At 42.4% G+C, this 16,678-nt stretch overlaps 1 protein-coding gene across 3 annotated transcripts in view; it reads right to left on the bottom strand.

The window, feature by feature from the left end:
- FSD1L (fibronectin type III and SPRY domain containing 1 like) overlaps positions 1-12,222 on the bottom strand; it is a 33,841-nt gene extending 21,619 nt beyond the window's left edge. For all 3 annotated transcript variants that reach the window (XM_087742383.1, XM_087742381.1, XM_087742382.1), the window contains exons 1-5: positions 12,088-12,222; positions 7,545-7,640; positions 6,573-6,704; positions 3,152-3,253; positions 813-835 (exon numbers count right to left, since the gene is read on the bottom strand). In XM_087742383.1, the coding sequence (XP_087598509.1) occupies positions 813-835; positions 3,152-3,253; positions 6,573-6,704; positions 7,545-7,640; positions 12,088-12,102 (368 nt within the window). In that variant the 5' untranslated portion in view covers positions 12,103-12,222. The remainder of the gene's footprint in view (positions 1-812; positions 836-3,151; positions 3,254-6,572; positions 6,705-7,544; positions 7,641-12,087) is intronic.
- Between the last annotated feature and the right edge of the window lie 4,456 nt (positions 12,223-16,678).

Genomic DNA, 16,678 nt, shown 5'->3' with positions numbered 1-16,678 from the left:
GACAATCAGACCCTTCCTTGAAAACCTGTAAATTGAAAGCCATCCTGTTTTGTCCATAAGAGCAGCATATGCTGGAAACACCCTGTGAGCTGTCTTTCAAAATATTATGCACATTATAGTAAGTTTTCTGAACCAGGAGGTCAGACTCTCAGAACGTAGTTATCATTCTTCCAACTGAAGAAAAATTGCCTTAGCATTTATTTTGAAACCGTGAAGTTTTGCTTTCTAAACAATAGTTGGAAGACACAGTTCCAAGAAAAGCTACCAGAAATAGCAATTTCACCGACATTAGAGTGATGTCACCAGAAATATTTCAACAGCTACAAGACTTTTTACATTCAAATGGCAAATTAGCTAGCAAAAGTCTGTAAGTACTGAAAAAACCAACAGATTTTCTCATAATTTAAAGGGGCAGAGTCAGCCTGAAACATTGTTAAATTTCAGCCATCAGGTATTAATAATAAATCAGAATTTTATTATTAATAATACTTAATTATATACCGTATTACGATATACTTATATATACTTAAAGAAATAATAATAATAATAGCAGCTGCTGCAGAGGTCTACTTCCCTGCACTAAAAACATCTTTCTCTTTATTAAGGTATGAAAGGCCAGCAGTCAGCAAGGAAAAACACCACATGAGAAGCACAGAAATTTTTAGTTCTCTCAAAAGTTGTGATGTCACAACAAACACTTACAAAAGAGTCAATGAATTCGATTTAAGCTGACTATGACCCTTTCAAGGTAAATGCATTTTCAAGGATAAGATTAATTCAAAGACACAAAAGCGACAGACTTTGTACTGTACCTATCTTTGATCTGTGTGGCAGCCTTGATGCACGTCAGGGAGAAGAGAGAGAAAGTAGTTAGTATTTCCATGCAAGTATCAATGGCAGTAACATGCAAGAAGGCTGAGAACAATCTCAGCTGTATTGCTCAGATTTGAAGATCAAAACGAGTTTAACACTTTCATCAAAATAAATTTTTCCCATAAAGCACGTTAATAGTACTGATTAGGACTGCAACAATGTATCACCTGGGAAAAAACTGATCTCAAGAACCACACCAAACCAACTCCAAATTACTCAAATTCCTGGGTGTGACTTTGTCTCTTCAGATTTCTCTTAATCAGTTAAGTTACTCTCTGTCACATTTTAAAAAAGCTACACAACCAAGTCAGTAAAATTTAACTACCATGGTATTTTCTGTGAAACTATAAAGTGCTTATTAGTGGCATGTAACCACACTTGACTTGTTTGGCTATATATCACAGGATGTATATGCTGACAAAGAAGAAAAAAATAAGACTTGCTTTAACTTTTCCTCTGAAAGTTATTGTACTATTCCAACAATACTTCCTAAAAGGCTCTCTCCCTATGTCACTATTCAAAACCACAGAACATAGTTTTTCCCAGCATTTAAGTGATACCACTGAAGCAGATGCAGAAGTGGTGATGGCATATTTCAAAGATAAACATTAACTACCATTTGGAAAGACAAAATCCCTGTCCTTCAGCAAGAGGAACTGCAAACCTAAGACAAAACGTTATTGTTGACGTAGTGATGGCTTAGTTAGGTCTGTCGAATCCATGCTTGGAGTTAACATTGCTACTTCATCTAGTTGCCATTCAGCTGAACTACTTTCCCTTCTAAAGAAGGGACAAGAAACATCAGGTGGCTTCCCAGTTTGAAGTCAAACAAAAGTGGAGGACTTCCAAATTTTCATTAAATACAAAGCACACTCAATGAAAAAAAAAAAGTTACAGTTGTCCCTGCTATAAAATCAACTTTATATTCCCAAAGTGGGAAGCAGGAAAAAAACCCTAAGTGTTTAGAAATAATTTAGCTTAAGAGGTAGCTTTGTTCTACCTCCAACCAAAGTTATTGTAGGAACTACGGACAGATTTTCTGACATGACAGCTGTAGACAAAACAGAACTACTTAAAACCAAAATCCTTCTTCATAACCTCTACACCTTGTGGAATATGTGGTAGCCAGGACCCAATGAACAGTCTTCTGCAAGACAGTCCTGGCTTAACTCCTTTGAATTTAGTTTGTTTCCAGGCTACTGACAAAGAAGGCTATCAGCCCATCTCAGATGAGCTGCCCAGCACTGTCGAATCACATCCTATCTAACCACTGAACCCTCCTGTGTGCTGGCATTCATGTTCTTTTGACTTCCAGGTAAGCCAATTCAGTGAACAAAGCAACCAAAAATCTAACATAGAAAAAAAAAATTTAAATAATCTTAGTTTAGTCTTATGCTAGTTTCTCCTGAACTGATTTACTAGAGGACCCAAAGAAAATTTGTGCCAATAAAAGAGAGTCAGGGCTCTGAGGATTATTATAGCAAGCCTAGCGTGCTGAGTCAGTGTATATGTAGAACTGTTTTATTAATTTGTAAGTCTATTCTTCCAGTTAAATACATGTTGCCTTATTTACAAGTCTGTTGTGGTAAAGTACACATTATTTGTATTGGAATCACAACGTGAGGACCAAATCAGGCTCTCGCCTACACAGTATACAAATGCATTAGAAGGTTTTGGAGAACAGAGGAAGAGTTGCCCTGAATTCAGTTTCCCAAGATCTTTCAGGACAGCTATAAAGTTCAGGGCGGCAAATTAAAGATCCACAGCTTGCATGAAGTTCTGCAAAACAAACATCTTGCCATCCACAGATGACTGCAGCTAGAATACAGACTCTCTGCAAGCACTGTGTAACAGCACTGGGCAACTGACAGGTCACTTACCATGGCTTTGAGTGCTAGCCATCCCACATTTTGTAAGTCTTGGCTCAGTTTTAGAGATTAATTTCACCCTCACTTTTTGGGTTTGCTTACCTAGCATCAGTGCAAGTTTGCTTAACACTGACAGTTGTCCAGGAGAAGGCATTCCTTTCCCTCCCCCCTCACTCTAAATAAGAAAAAAAAACCAACTTATTTTATTAGAGACTGCATAAAAATTCAAGACTATAGTGCTTGACTTGGCCTCCTCAACAGAGCATGAACTGTATTTTTATATGCCTCTCTATCCTTACTGTCATTATTCCTGGTAAGTTTGCAGGGTCCAGTACAGTAATGCAAAGGATATTTCAAATTGAGACAAATACCAACATCTGCCTGATGCACATCTGTTCAATGTTTTCTACCTTTAAGAATTCCACAGGGTCCTTTATGTCCAGTGACTGTGCGGCAAGTTCCAGCAGCTCTTCAGAACTCTCTAGGGCAGTACTACACTGGCTAAGCTGATCCTGAAGCAAAAACAAAAAGAATAATTTGATGCTCTTATATTAAAAAAGTGGCTTAAAAACTACCAGTACCAGAACTACATGGCTTTGCTATGCATTTGTGACAACATCGCATTAACTAGAACTTCACTGTGCTTGACAAGTGCACAGTGATACATGGCACATCCTATAAATCCAAAGGGGAAAAAATTGCATAGGTGGTGAAGCCTGATTTAAAAGCCGATTTCATTTTAAGGCCTGTTTCCCCCAACATCAGGATTTCGGAAGCAAAGAAATGCTTCTATCTATGTGCACTACAATGTCTATTTACAGAACTGCACTTCATCAATGAACTGATACTGTTTAATGTAGCAGTAGCCTCGAAAAAGGCAATTATTTTATCCCCAACCAGCTCTAGAATTGTCACAAGACAATCCTGAAAATCAATATTGCTGTATAGCAAATGGGGATAGTAGAGGGTGGGGAGCAGAGGAAGAATGGCAGGAGAGGAATTTCTTTCAGGATTATCTAAAACTCTAATGAGTAAACTACTATTCCCAGTATATAAAACAGTCCACAGAGAACTTCCACTATTACATACTATGGGTATATCCCAAAAAAGATGAGGAGTTTTGAATACACTGCAGGATCCTAAACATACTGTAGGTTAAACAAGATGTGCATTTTAAACCTGCCAGCAGCTTTTGCATAGCCATTCAACCTACAGCTGGTTTTGTACTCATGTGATACTTAACTGTAATATCTCACAACAAGTCAACAGCAAGTAAATATTTTTCTTTAAAACACTTCAGGAAAGACAGCTTGCTCTAGAGTAGTCACTGTCTCAAAAGCAACCAACAGTTGCATCAACTTCAAGAACAGACGGGTCTCAAGCACTTCAGAAGTGTAACTAGTTTTGGCAAGTGTGGTGAGTTGACCTGGGCCAGCTGCCAGATGCCCCTCAGATTTACTGTTCAAGGATAAAATAGCAACAAGGAAACAGTCCAACAGCTAGAAGTTTGTACACAGTTTCCAGATAACTTCTGAAGCGTGCCATTAACACCAGTTGTCATTCATCTAATACAGCTGCTCTCCTCTTTGGAGGACATCCAATGCTGACAAACTCACAATATACCATGATATTGCCAAAATGTCCAAGGCAAACACCTCAAAAGAGAGAAGCAAATGCCAGAGGCATTTTCAGACAGCTCTGCAGAAATGACACAGTAACTGGATGCTTCCATTAGCATCTTATTGAGATGCATCTGCATTTAGAAGTTAAATACTTCAGTGTCATCAAAATACACTGCTCCAAAATGAAGCAATGTATTTTTCAAAGCAAGGGTTTAAGGAAAACTTCTATTTTCAGCCTTACCCTCCAAAGACATTATTTGGGAGGGATCAGTCTAAATATTAAATCCTCATCCTTTTCCACCATTATGTTCCCCCAATATTTTAAGTTACAGCTTATTCTCAACAAGAGCATCTAGTCAACTGCAGAAGACAGCACAGCACTTTAAGACGACAATAAATTAAGCAAGTCCATTCCTTTAAACAGGATGTTTAGACCTCACTCAAGTTCCTTGGTTTCCTCATACAAAGTTAATTTTCAGTTCCAGTCAAAGATAATGGCTTGCATTAATACCTTCAATGCAACAGTTTTCATATGTTAGTTTGGTTTGGTAGATTGACTGTTGGGAAAAACACTCTTGGAGTGCCTCAGTGACAGAGGAAGCTTGGTCTGTCATCAAGTAAAGAGAATGTCCTTTGGGCCTGTAGTTAGAGAACAGCCTCAGCTGAAAGACAAGTCGGGCACTTAACAACTGTGCCAGTGATCTGTAACATTCCACTTGTCCTCATCCTCTTCTAAGTGGCAGCTCAGCTGTTCAGCACAGACACCAGGCAGCAATTCTCAATACAGCTGTACCGCACTGACAAGCTTTCAGAAGAACTTGGTTCAACCATACCTGAGCTTGATCAAATTAGATTAACTATTAGAAAATGAACAGATATTAACAGAATTAACAGAATATTTCAATGGTCAAGTCAAACTGACAGATGAGTAGCTATCAAAACAGCTTTCAGTTCCAGAATCATTTCTTGCGAGACTAACTTCAGTTTTTCTTTACTAGAAGGCAGAATAATTGATATATACCACAGCTGAATTTCTCCTGTGAGCTGTTCATTGAGAAGCACCGATTCTTTAAGCATTTAAGTCCTAAGCGTCCCTGAATGTGGGTAGATTTCTATCTGTTGAGAAACTTCAAAAGGACTTAAAACAGATATATGGGGAGAAAGATTAAATTGGAGGTGGAAAAGTGCACTTATGTGCTTAACTTAAACTGTGCACTCAGAAGTTCTGGAATGTTTTACACCCAGTCGTTAAGTATGAACATAAAACAGACCTTATAAGGAAGTCTGTGGAATTTGTTCCAGGAAACTGCTCCTAGAACTTCTTCAAACTGACTAGACACAAGGATGAACAAACATCTTCCTTATTGCTTTGCATAAGCAAAAAGAACTAGACAGAAGAATGCTGCAACTAGGATCATTTAAAGAAAAAAGCTGGAGAAACAGCTTCTGCTTAAAAGATTTAACTGTGCTTTGGCCCATGCAACTAGACTTTCTGAAAGCTAGAGCCAGCTTGCTACACACTACTGGAAAAACATAGATGTTACACGTGTTTCAGAAAGTTACATTTTTGTTTCTGTTTCTCCAAAACCCATTGGAAAGATTCTCCTGCATGAAATCATGCAACTACAAGCTGTTGAAGTTCACATAGCGGGTTTAGTAGCAGACACCAGCGTAACCTGTTCCCAAGCAATTCCCATATGTCTTCCAGTGCGCGCATAAAATTTGCTCGATGTTAACAAGTGAAGGATGGCCGGTTCTGTCAATAGGAGACCAGCCTTTGCGCGTAGGATACCTGGTGTGATTCTCGACTGTAAGTTCAAGCTTGAGCAAATCACTTAGGCATGTCTACAGGTCCAGATGCTCATATTCCAAACTGGAGAAAGAAACCAATTTCAGTCCAGAAGCTGTTTGAAGGCAGCAAACATATCTAAGTCCTGCTCCTGTGCAGCCACTCTCCACCTGTAAGCCCTACAGGTAATACCACTTCCTTTCTACATAACAATGTTGAGAACATAAATAGGCTAGAGACCATGAAGTACCCTAGAAGAAAGGACTAGAGCAGTACTTATATCAAAGAAAATATTTACCTTACACTTACTGCATTTCTTGCAATGCTACCAAAATCTCACTTTCAGTTGAGATTTAAAATAGCAGTTTAAAACTGCTTCTGCTCAGCTGCAAAAATTTACAGATGTAGTTACATAGTTACCTGCAGAGCTTGAATTTTACGAGCCTCTTCCTGCTGAATAGTGCTAGCCATACTCCCCTTCATCTCATCCAATATAGAATACAGACCATCAAATTCTTCATCCAACTCGCTGATTGCATTAGAAGAGTTTACCTGAGAAGAGAATTGAAACTGCTGCAATTTGTATTGGAAACAATGCAGACTACTCTTCTAGGCGGAAAGTCACATTGTTTGCCCAAACATGCTTTGCCATGACTACTAGATACCTTGTGACTACTCCTCACCTTATCAAAAGGGAAAAAACATTAGGAATGATGGACACCTCCTAAGCAGACTTTACATCAGGACACTGAAGACTGAAATCCATGAAAATTCCATGATACTCGAACTTGTACAGAACCAACATACTTGGCAACTTTGTTCCATGCCAAAAGGCCTCGATTTCCCTCTCACAATTACATATGGATTGCTAGACGTTTGCAAGGAGGTAGTTACCCAGTTCCACATTAAATGGTTTCACACGATACTAAAAACTGCACTAAAGAAGCCAGCTTAAAGATCTGCTGGATGACTTACTTTAACACAAAACAAACGACTTATAGCTTATTGATAGGCTAAAGGAACCTAAACCTCATCAAGCCCAACAATTTGCAGCTACTGAAAAGAGAAAGAGCAAAGAATTTTATCTCAAGTGTCAGGATGGTCTCATTTTTCAGTCTGCCAAGCAAAAATGTCTTGCATCAAAATCCAGATTTTCTCTTCTACACAAATCAAATCCTACAATAGCTTTTTGCATGAAAAGCAAAACCACCATACCTTTCAACTACTGACAGACTTAAAAAATAAAACATTTTTCTATCTGGTTCCTACATGAAGATGTATTTTAAACTTGATTCTTATAGCCCATCCCTTACACAGTACCCAGTTTGAGACTGACAAAACTGGAAAGTTGCTCCCCTCTCAGCTACAACCTATGAGCCTTAATATATATACCTGAACATTTTTTATTGTATGGTTCAGCATGTCAATGAAGTTGTGAATTTCATCATTTTTGTTCGCTAGAGTAGAGACAATCCTTTGCAGAGTCTCCTAGAATTACAAAAACAAGTGAGAGAAGTTGTAAAAGAACCTTGTAATTTTTTTAAGCATCACCATTTCAACATATATGGAAATTCATCATACACATTCCAGTTGTGGTGAATTCAACTCTTATTCTGATGGAAATACCTTTTGTTAGAAAGGAGAAAAAATATCAAAGGTCTAAGCAGCATTCCACCAAACTAAGTATCTCCAGTTGTTAGTTTAAGAGAAATCAAGGATCAGTTTTATGGTACACCACTGTTTCACATGTTTTGCTGCCCATGTTACTGCAACTCCCGAGTCATCTAAACCAGACTACCTACTGGCACCCCACTCTGCCATACACAACTTCCCCAGATAAGAAAGCACTGCTTACACAACCAAACAGAGAGCGAATAAAGAAAAAAAACAGCTGGTAAAAGTTAACCCAGAAGAAAACTTAGCATTTTCCATTGCCAAAAGAAGCTAGTGTTAAATAACTAAGCTGACAGTTTATTCTAGATACAGAATAAACCTGTAACAGTGATTTGTAAGCTTATTCTACAAGTGGTAAAACATTTTGGTGAATAATTTATATATTCCAATTAAAAGTGACCTCAAAGAGGAAAGCTTACTGATAGCCAAGAAAGAGAATCAAGGTTATTTCTGTGGTGTTCTACTCCAGGTATTAAAAGGCAGTAGATTCAGCTTACAGAACACATACTAAGCAGGCAAACTGTTAAGCACATCAAAACGTATTTTTAAATCAAATAAGACTACCAAGTCTAATTTTGTTGAGTAGTCAGTCACATATTCTAAGAATTTGACAAAAACACATCAATACTTCATACTTAAAACTAAGCCAAGTTGTATAATTAAAGCTCAGAGCATACCAGCATATGTAAGTAAAAATAAAGAACAAGGTGAGGAGGTAACTAAGAATTTTCTGTTGTTTAATTCAGGCTGGTTGATAATAAGTTCTAGAAACAAATCTGACTCTAAAATGCTAGATTTGGCTCTTTAAAAAAAAGTAAATCCTGTCTTAATTATAATTACGAAATTATTAATCAGTTGGACTCAGAGTTTCAAGTTGCTCAGCTTAACATTGTTACTTGCCAACATTTAGGAAAATGAGGCATGGGGAGCTAATAAGCACATCTTAAAAACAGCCAGACCACCAAAAAGATGTTGCAGAGGTCCCTCCCATAAGCAATTTCTTAATAACCATCTACTACATTTGCTAAAAAGCAAGAAAAATATTTTACCCTTTCACAACATCTACAGCAAACCTCGAGACTACGTCCCATGTAAGGAATCCCTCCACTAGTCCTAAGCCATGCTCGTACCTGTTTCTTCTGACCCCTTCCCTCCGCAGTTCTCAATGAATCTGCAGTGATGCATTTGTTGGTACTCCAGCCCATTCCCTGTTTGCCTAGCATCATGCTCACAAAGTTAAACCACTAGCAGAGGAAAGTGAAGTTTCACTGCTTTTACCACAGGTGGTGTGATGGTGTTACGTAAGAATACAACGGACTGGCTAGCAATGACTGAAATTGAGACTCTGAGGAAGAGAAACAAGACCAGATTGGCTTCTTTCAGAAACCAAGAGTATAGCAAGTCTTGATCACTTCATTACAGAATCTTTTCATTGTCTGGTTAAAACTGAACATGCTTAGAGACAATTTTGTACGCATTAGAATGGCAGATGAAACACCATTGTCCAACCAGCTGCTTCTGCATTCACTACTGACCAGAGGCAATTGTTTTCGCATGTCAGACAGCCTGCAGTTAAGCCTGAGATCCTATAAACGTAACTGTCAATTTGGATGAACAAGAAAACTCCCAATCCTCTTTCAGCTAGGATTTTAGGGCTTACTCAGTTGCACCACATGGAAAAAAAAAAATTACTCTTCTTGTACATAGTACTGAACAATGGTTTTGGTTTCTACAGCTACATACGATTAAAGGAAAAGATGTACATGCGAGGAATGCTTAGAAAGCCTTTACACGGCCAAATACATGGCAGCAACTGGAAGATAGCTCTCAAACAAGGTTTTCCACTACATCTAAAGTTAAAGTCAACTGACCAAAAAGCTCTTTTAAAGTAAGCTACCAATTTCTCTAAACAGAAATTGCATCAGGTTTGGTCAAACTCAAACAAGTTTAGAGACCTTCTACAAACACAGATGCAAGAGGCCTAAAAATATCCACCAGCAGTAGACAGAATTTTTCTTAAACGCCAATGCACAAGCCACCAGAACAGAAAGTCACCTTTTAGGAATCACTAACATATAATATTTTCTAATGTAATTTTCTAACCACTAATATGTAAATAAATAGATTTTCTTCCAAACATACCAAGACATGCCAAATTCAAAACACTGCACTGTTGCCATTTCTTCCTTTAACGGGAATTTCTGAAAAGTCACTACAATTACATGTAACGGAAAGGGTGCTAGAAAAATTGCCAACGTAAGCAGCAGTTGAGGCTTACATTCTAAGCTACTTCATAAAAGAATTACAACAGCACGAAGCACAGTAAAGCTTCTTGGTATTTCTACACTGAAGGAAATTTGAATCTATTGCCCACTGATGGATGTAGTATTTCACAGAATCCTATCACAAACATTTTTTGTTTAGTTTTCTCTCTGGCTAGCAAGTGTTAAGTCAGGTCAGTTTCAAATTCATTTTCAAAACATTATGACATGTTTATTACAGAAGGCATTTTTGTTGCTATCAGTGAGCTTCATACTGCTATTCACTTTTATGTCCCATTCTTATTCTCTGAATCTAATACATTCTTTGCAGAAAAAAATGGATGGCATTCATAAAGCAACAGTGTGGATGCACAAGGGATGAAGAACATAAAAGGATATGAAAAAGGACCGGAGGCCCTGCAACATGTGGTGGCTTGTAGTCTTGCCAGGAGCATAAAAGCAGACAATATATCCTTCTTTGAATAGTTAGTAACTAACATCACATAGCACCTGTTGAAGCAGATGGGCACCTCATAAAAGTTAAAGAGTAAGCTTCGATAAACTAAACAATTACATCAGTTCTGTTTACGAAGCAAGTTATCAACTTGCTCAAGATCATACTGAAGTCTTATGATGCAGAACAGAGTTTCTGAAGCAGCCTCAGGCCTAGGACAAAATCCTGTGTCATACTAACCTTCACGTGCAGATCAAATTTCAAACAAGAGGACATACTTACTTAGCCTCCATTAATTTAATCTTCTGCACTTGTCCACACGTTGAAGTTGCCAGAGTTTGAAGGAGTACTTAAGACAATACAGGTGACAATAGCAAATTAACAAAGTATTGTAAAATACACAATCAACTGCAATTTCACTACCACATTCAGAACCTCTGAGCAGCACTGAAATTCAAGTATGATCAATGACATCAGGAACATCCACCTAGAGCACCCACAACAGCTGCAGCCCTTATTTACCTCTTCTCCAAGAGACTAATCTCATATAAAGCAGGCAAAGGCAGACAGACTCAAATTCACATAGTATCTACCAGAAGCACGTTTTTTTGGGCATTTCACATCTCACCTTTGAAAGCATAGATGAGCACGAAGTGGCAGTGCACAAACGCTTAACTAAAATAGTGAACATCTGTAAATTTCAAGCCATTAGGAGTGCTAGTTATCCAGACCCTACTCACAAACCAGTTTCCAAGTTAAGGAAAGCCCAGCCTTCACAGAGACAGTAACAGAAGCCCTTTTGGAGTGCGAGACTGAAAGCCAAAAGGCTGAGTCAGAACTTTTTGCAGAGAGTATCAATTTTAGAAAGCCCAGCCCTTGGCCAGGCGTATCTCTGCTCCTCGGTGATTTCCCTCAGGGGGCACATGGCAAGTAAGGGAAGGAGGGAATTACAGGGCAGCAGCCATATGAAAAAAGAAAAAAAAAAAAAAAACAAAAACAACTACAAAACGCTTTTATGAATTAGTCCCCTTCAACACAGGATTACATCAGTGGGAGACAGAAGGGCCAATGTACGCACCATAATTACTTATGACAGGAACACACAATGTGAATGAGCTCTACACCCGAGCCGTGCTTCATTAAGATGCGGCAAGGGCAGCGGCGGCGCCGGCACCCGAAGCAAGCCGAGACGGGGGTGCCGCCCTCGCTGGGCGCCCCGCTCCCCCGCCCCTCCGCAGGGGGGTCCCCGAACGCCCGCAGCAGCCCGGGGCGCGGGGCGAGCGCCCTTCCCGCCTTGCCGCCCTCCCCTCAGGCGGCGGCTAACGCTTAACTTCCTCGGCCGCTGCCCCCCTCCTCAGGCAGCCAGGCCGAGCACCAGGGCAGCGCCGGCAGCCCAGGGAAACGCCCCGCCTGCCTCCTCGGCGGCTCCCGGCGGCACCGGCACAGCCAGCTGAGGGCGGGCAGGCCCGCCTTCCCCCCGCCACCGGCCCGGCCTGGCTGCCCGCCGCGCCCCGCGGGGAGGCAGGCTCCCGCCGCCGGCACTCACTCTCTGCTCGTCCATGATGAGGGAGGGGGCGACGCCCGGACCGGCGGCGGGGAAGCGCTGCTACCGCCCGCCCCGCCCCCGCGCATGCGCGTCTGGATGCGGCCGCGCCGTCTGCGCATGCGCGCTGCGCCCCGCTCCCTCCTCCCCGGTCCCCCTCCGCGCACGCCGGCGGCACGTGCGCCTCGCCTCTCCTCCCCTTCCCGGGAGGGGCCTGCAGGCATGCGCAGTCGGAGCGACAGCCGAAGGAGGGAGAGGTGCCGCGGGTTCGAGTCCCGGCACCGGCTGGGCGGCGGGGGCCGGGCCGGGCGGGCGGGTCCCTGTGGCGGTGCCTCCGTCCCCGGGCCGAGAGGCCGGGGCTGGAGCGCACACGCCGCCTGTGTCAGGCGCGCCACCACGCCCCGGGCGGCAGGAGAGAGCAGGGTCGCCCCGCCCCGAGGCCGGTGCCGAGCTCGGGGGGGTGGGGGCGAGCACCCCGAAACCCTCGGTGGCCTCCGGGGGAGCAGCGGGCCCCAGGCCCAGCGCAGCCCCCGGCGCTTGGCTCCCGCTGCGCCTGGCAGGGAACCGGCCCCGCCGCGGGCGGTGCCGTGCAGCCGGCAGCCCCGGGCGTTAGGTGCGGCTGCAGCCGTGCAGCAGCTGCAGCAGTGGGTGGCACGTTATGTCGGGTCACGCTGTGTTACGGGTATAGGTTAGGTTAGACATCCTCGAGGGCAGCTTTGCTTTACCTCAGAGCTCACTAATCCAATTTAAAAAAAAAAAAAAAAAAGAAAGAAAAATTGTTTCACTGCAGCAGGGGGGGGGAAGAAATAGTAATTTCATAATGATGACGTTTTACAGAGATACAGCCACAAAACAGCCGCGGGGCTGAAGTGTAGCTTTATGGCTTTATAGCAGCTCTGAGCGCTGTGGTGATATTAGAAAGAAACGCTTTTCACACCGGGCGCGCAGCAACGGGAGCCCGCTTCTGGCGTGGAAATTTATCGCCGTGGGGAGATTTTGCCACCTGCTAGTGAAGGTATCTCTTTAAAGGCATTTATGCCTCTCGTAGACCTGTCTCGCGATGGTTTTGACTCCTCCATCGGCAGCCCTGTGCGAATGCAGGGCAAACGCAGAAGCAGTGCGGTGGTGGGACCTGCCCAGAGGCGTAGCTCCAGGCCTCCCAGCTCCATCCAGAGGTCTCCTGGGGCTGCGTTACCCGGCACGGGCTGGGCCTTGCCTGCAGTTTGAACGTTTATTGTGTCTTCCAGGTACCTGATGTCTTATTTGTTCCAATTAACAACCGCAGCCTGTGCTAGCAGTTTCCATTTGAAACCTTTGTTTGAAAGAACAGGAAGAAAAATCATGTGTGGTCATGCCACGCGTCAGGCTGACAAGAGGCGAGGAGTCTTGCACCCGCAGGAAAAACACATGCTGCTGGGACCAGGACGTGCCCGCTGGCTACCCGCGGCAGAGGGTCTGGCTCTGCCTTGCACGCCTGCTGATTTTGCTGGTCCTGAATAGAAAACCCCAACAGCCTTTGGCTTGAGGAGACCCCATAAATCCCTTGGAATGGTTTCAGAGCACAGGGCATGGCTACTGCTACAGAAGTCGGCAGCCTGCAGCTGCCGGGGGACCTGGCTGGTGGTGGCAAACGGGAAAGCTGTACAACCGAATGCTAACGGGGACTGCTCCGTTGCAACCCATCTGGCCATCCTCCCTTCATATACATCCTTTCTGTTTCATACCAGACTGGCAGCAAGGGGTTTCAAAGTTGGGGGGTGGTTTCATCTTCTTAGTGATGACATCCTTTCAGAACAAGACCTACCTATCATATCTTCTTGAGGGTAAAAAACATGCTAAAGCTTTTCAAGAAGACAGCTGTGGCTCTTCAAATGAACTTAGTGCCAGCATTTCTAAACACAACTTCTTAGGGAAACTGCAGACTTACCATGACCGTAACTCCATGAATCAAAGATACGGGGCATCAATGCTATTTTCCCCGAACAGTTTAGCAACAAAATACTAACGCTGAAAAGGCTTTTTAATGCCTTGGCCTGGGAGAGAAGTTGGCAGCTGGGTCAGAAGTGGTGCCTGTGCTCAGACACCCGGAGTGCCACTAATGCCGGCCTCAGGAAGGGGCTCATTTGGCTCTGTGTTGGGGTGGGTGGTTAAATTGACTTCGGAAGTTGTGGGCTCACTTCTTAATTCCAGATGTGGATTATATGGAAAGATTCAACCATACATCTTCCTATATGCTTTCTCATTTCAAAACTGCAAATGCAAGGGAAAGATCACCATCGGGAACTAATTCCATGTTTTTATGGGTTCCTTCAGCACCCTTGTGAACATAAATTGAGAAACAAAATACCTGCTAAGAAGATTTTCTCTGGAGTTGTTCATGTTTTTTTCTTCCATGATGGGAGATTTTTAAAAGAGGAAGGACTGGTGAGAAGAAATATTTCAGGTTATTAGAATTGGCCTAAAGGAACCTGTGATGACATATTACTGCTTTATATTTCGGGGAACATGGCAGGAACATTTGCGGATCCCTGGCAGCCCTTGGGAACCTGGGTCCTGGACAAAAACCCTGTTAGGTAGGGTGCTGGACAAGCAGATGGTCACTAAGCTAATGTATGAGCAGAAACGCTGCTGGCAGGATGCTAGAGGGGATAGAGAATATCTTCTAAGTGAAGGCTCTTAGCCTATTTTAGGCCAAAAAGAAGTGTCATTAGAAGAAGACTCAAAGGAAATGATGGCAAGAAGTTGAAGGACAAAACACGTCAGCTCCCTAAAACAAGAATGGATCAGCTTGGGTAATCACAGAATAATACAAGTAGAGGTTGGATTCAATCTGTCTCCACACAGGATGGTAAATTAGACACATCTATTTATCAAATTTGTCTTTAAAACAGAGGTTAGAAATTTAAGGAAGGACTTCGCTCCAGAGCAACTCTCTTCTGGCACCAAACATACTGCTTCCTTACAGTTTAACACCTGAAGCATGAAGCAAGATTTAGCCTTACGTGGCCACCTCCTAGGAGCACTTTCTATCTCGAAACTCATGAGAATTGCAATATTAGTATTCTTTTCTTCCAACTCCCAAGTATAAGATTATGCCATTTTTGTATTTTCTTCAAACAAGAGTTGGACTGCAGTACTTAAATTTATTTGCAGTGCCAGATACATCTATATATCATGTGAGGAGGAGGCAGCAGGTTGTTGCATTTCTATATGGAAGAAGGCTTGGAAGTAGTTAAAACTGATACTAAAACTCTGTCTGAGAAACCAAGCTAGCAAAATAACAAGGTAGAAAGACAGCCGTGGATGGCCTTTATAACAGAGTATACTTGCTTTGTGCTGGCTTTGCAAAGGGCTGGACCCTGTGATGACTGCTACAGACATTGGAGTTGCTTACATGCAACTCAGTGTGGCTCTGGCATCCCTCTCCTTGCACGGCTCAAAGTCACCATGACCCGTTATTTTGAAGAGGCCTTCTTTTCATGTCTTAAAAAAACCAAGGCAGCTTACTCCCACCGTCGACCTGGAGTCCTTTTGTGCTTTTGAGAGTATGTGCGTGGGCATGTACCAAAGCAAGGGGCGAGTCCCAGACAAACTGCCGCAACAGGCTCCTCATTGATGCAGACTTTTCTTGCTGCATCATTTTTTTTCTTTTTTTTCTTTTTTTTCTTTTTTTTTCTTTTTTTTTCTTTTTGAGCAGAAGGTCAGGAACCACCAGCACAAACAGTCAGTCAGAGGAAGATCAGTGGAAAAGCAGAGAAGCCTGCATGCCTCGGTGTATGGGACCTGGTCTGCCTGAAAAATCTAAGAACAATAAAGACTTCCCTGGCTTTCCTCCCAGCAAGCTACCTGAAAATAGGAGGCCTCGAAAGGAGGGGTTTCGTGGACCATGCCCAGGGCTTCCTGGGAGTCACTGTGGAGGTTGTGACAGTGCTGGTCCTTCTGTGCCCAATTATCCCTTCATTACCTTGATGAACACCAAAGCCTCAGAAGTCAGTCTGGTGATGGCTTACTATATTAAATGTAATTACTGCAGTGTTTCTATCAAGACTCAAGAAAATAAGATTTATTCAGTTTCCTTCTCCCCACTAACAACGTCTGAACTTTTTGGTTTTTTTGAAACAAAGAAAATATTAGCTGCAGTTAAAGAACTGAACTGAGAAATTTTGATTACAATGCCCCCTAGTATTCCCAAACTGGTAGCGGTGTGCCTTTCTCAGAGTGTTCTGCTTCATATTGACAACAGAGGAGTGAGCAGAGGAAAACAGGCTTTCCCACTGTTCTTTGAATCAGTTAGTCACTGCACTGAAGGAAACACAGTAAGGTTTTATTTTTGCGCATGGAGAGAAGGCTGTGGCTATCAAATCTGCTTTATTGTTTCAACAGGCTCTGCAACCATAGAATTAAAATGTGCACACAAACATTGCTTTGAGACAAGAACTGTGTGTTATATATGTATACTTAGTATAGCAGGGCTTTGATTTTTGATGAATTTTCTTAGTAGTCTTCCAATTAGAAAGCGAAGAGAGTAAAATGTGTTCTGAGACTTGAACAACTGATTTTCCTCCCCTGGAATGCACATTAAAATCTACTGCAT

The sequence above is a fragment of the Nipponia nippon genome, unplaced genomic scaffold (genome assembly GCF_047370975.1).
Source record: "Nipponia nippon isolate SJK-2023a ecotype South Korea unplaced genomic scaffold, ASM4737097v1 scaffold_8, whole genome shotgun sequence".
Classification (NCBI taxonomy): Eukaryota; Metazoa; Chordata; class Aves; order Pelecaniformes; family Threskiornithidae; genus Nipponia; species Nipponia nippon.
The sequence above is the reverse complement of the archived record's forward strand: the minus strand, read 5'-3'. Positions and strand labels throughout refer to the sequence as shown.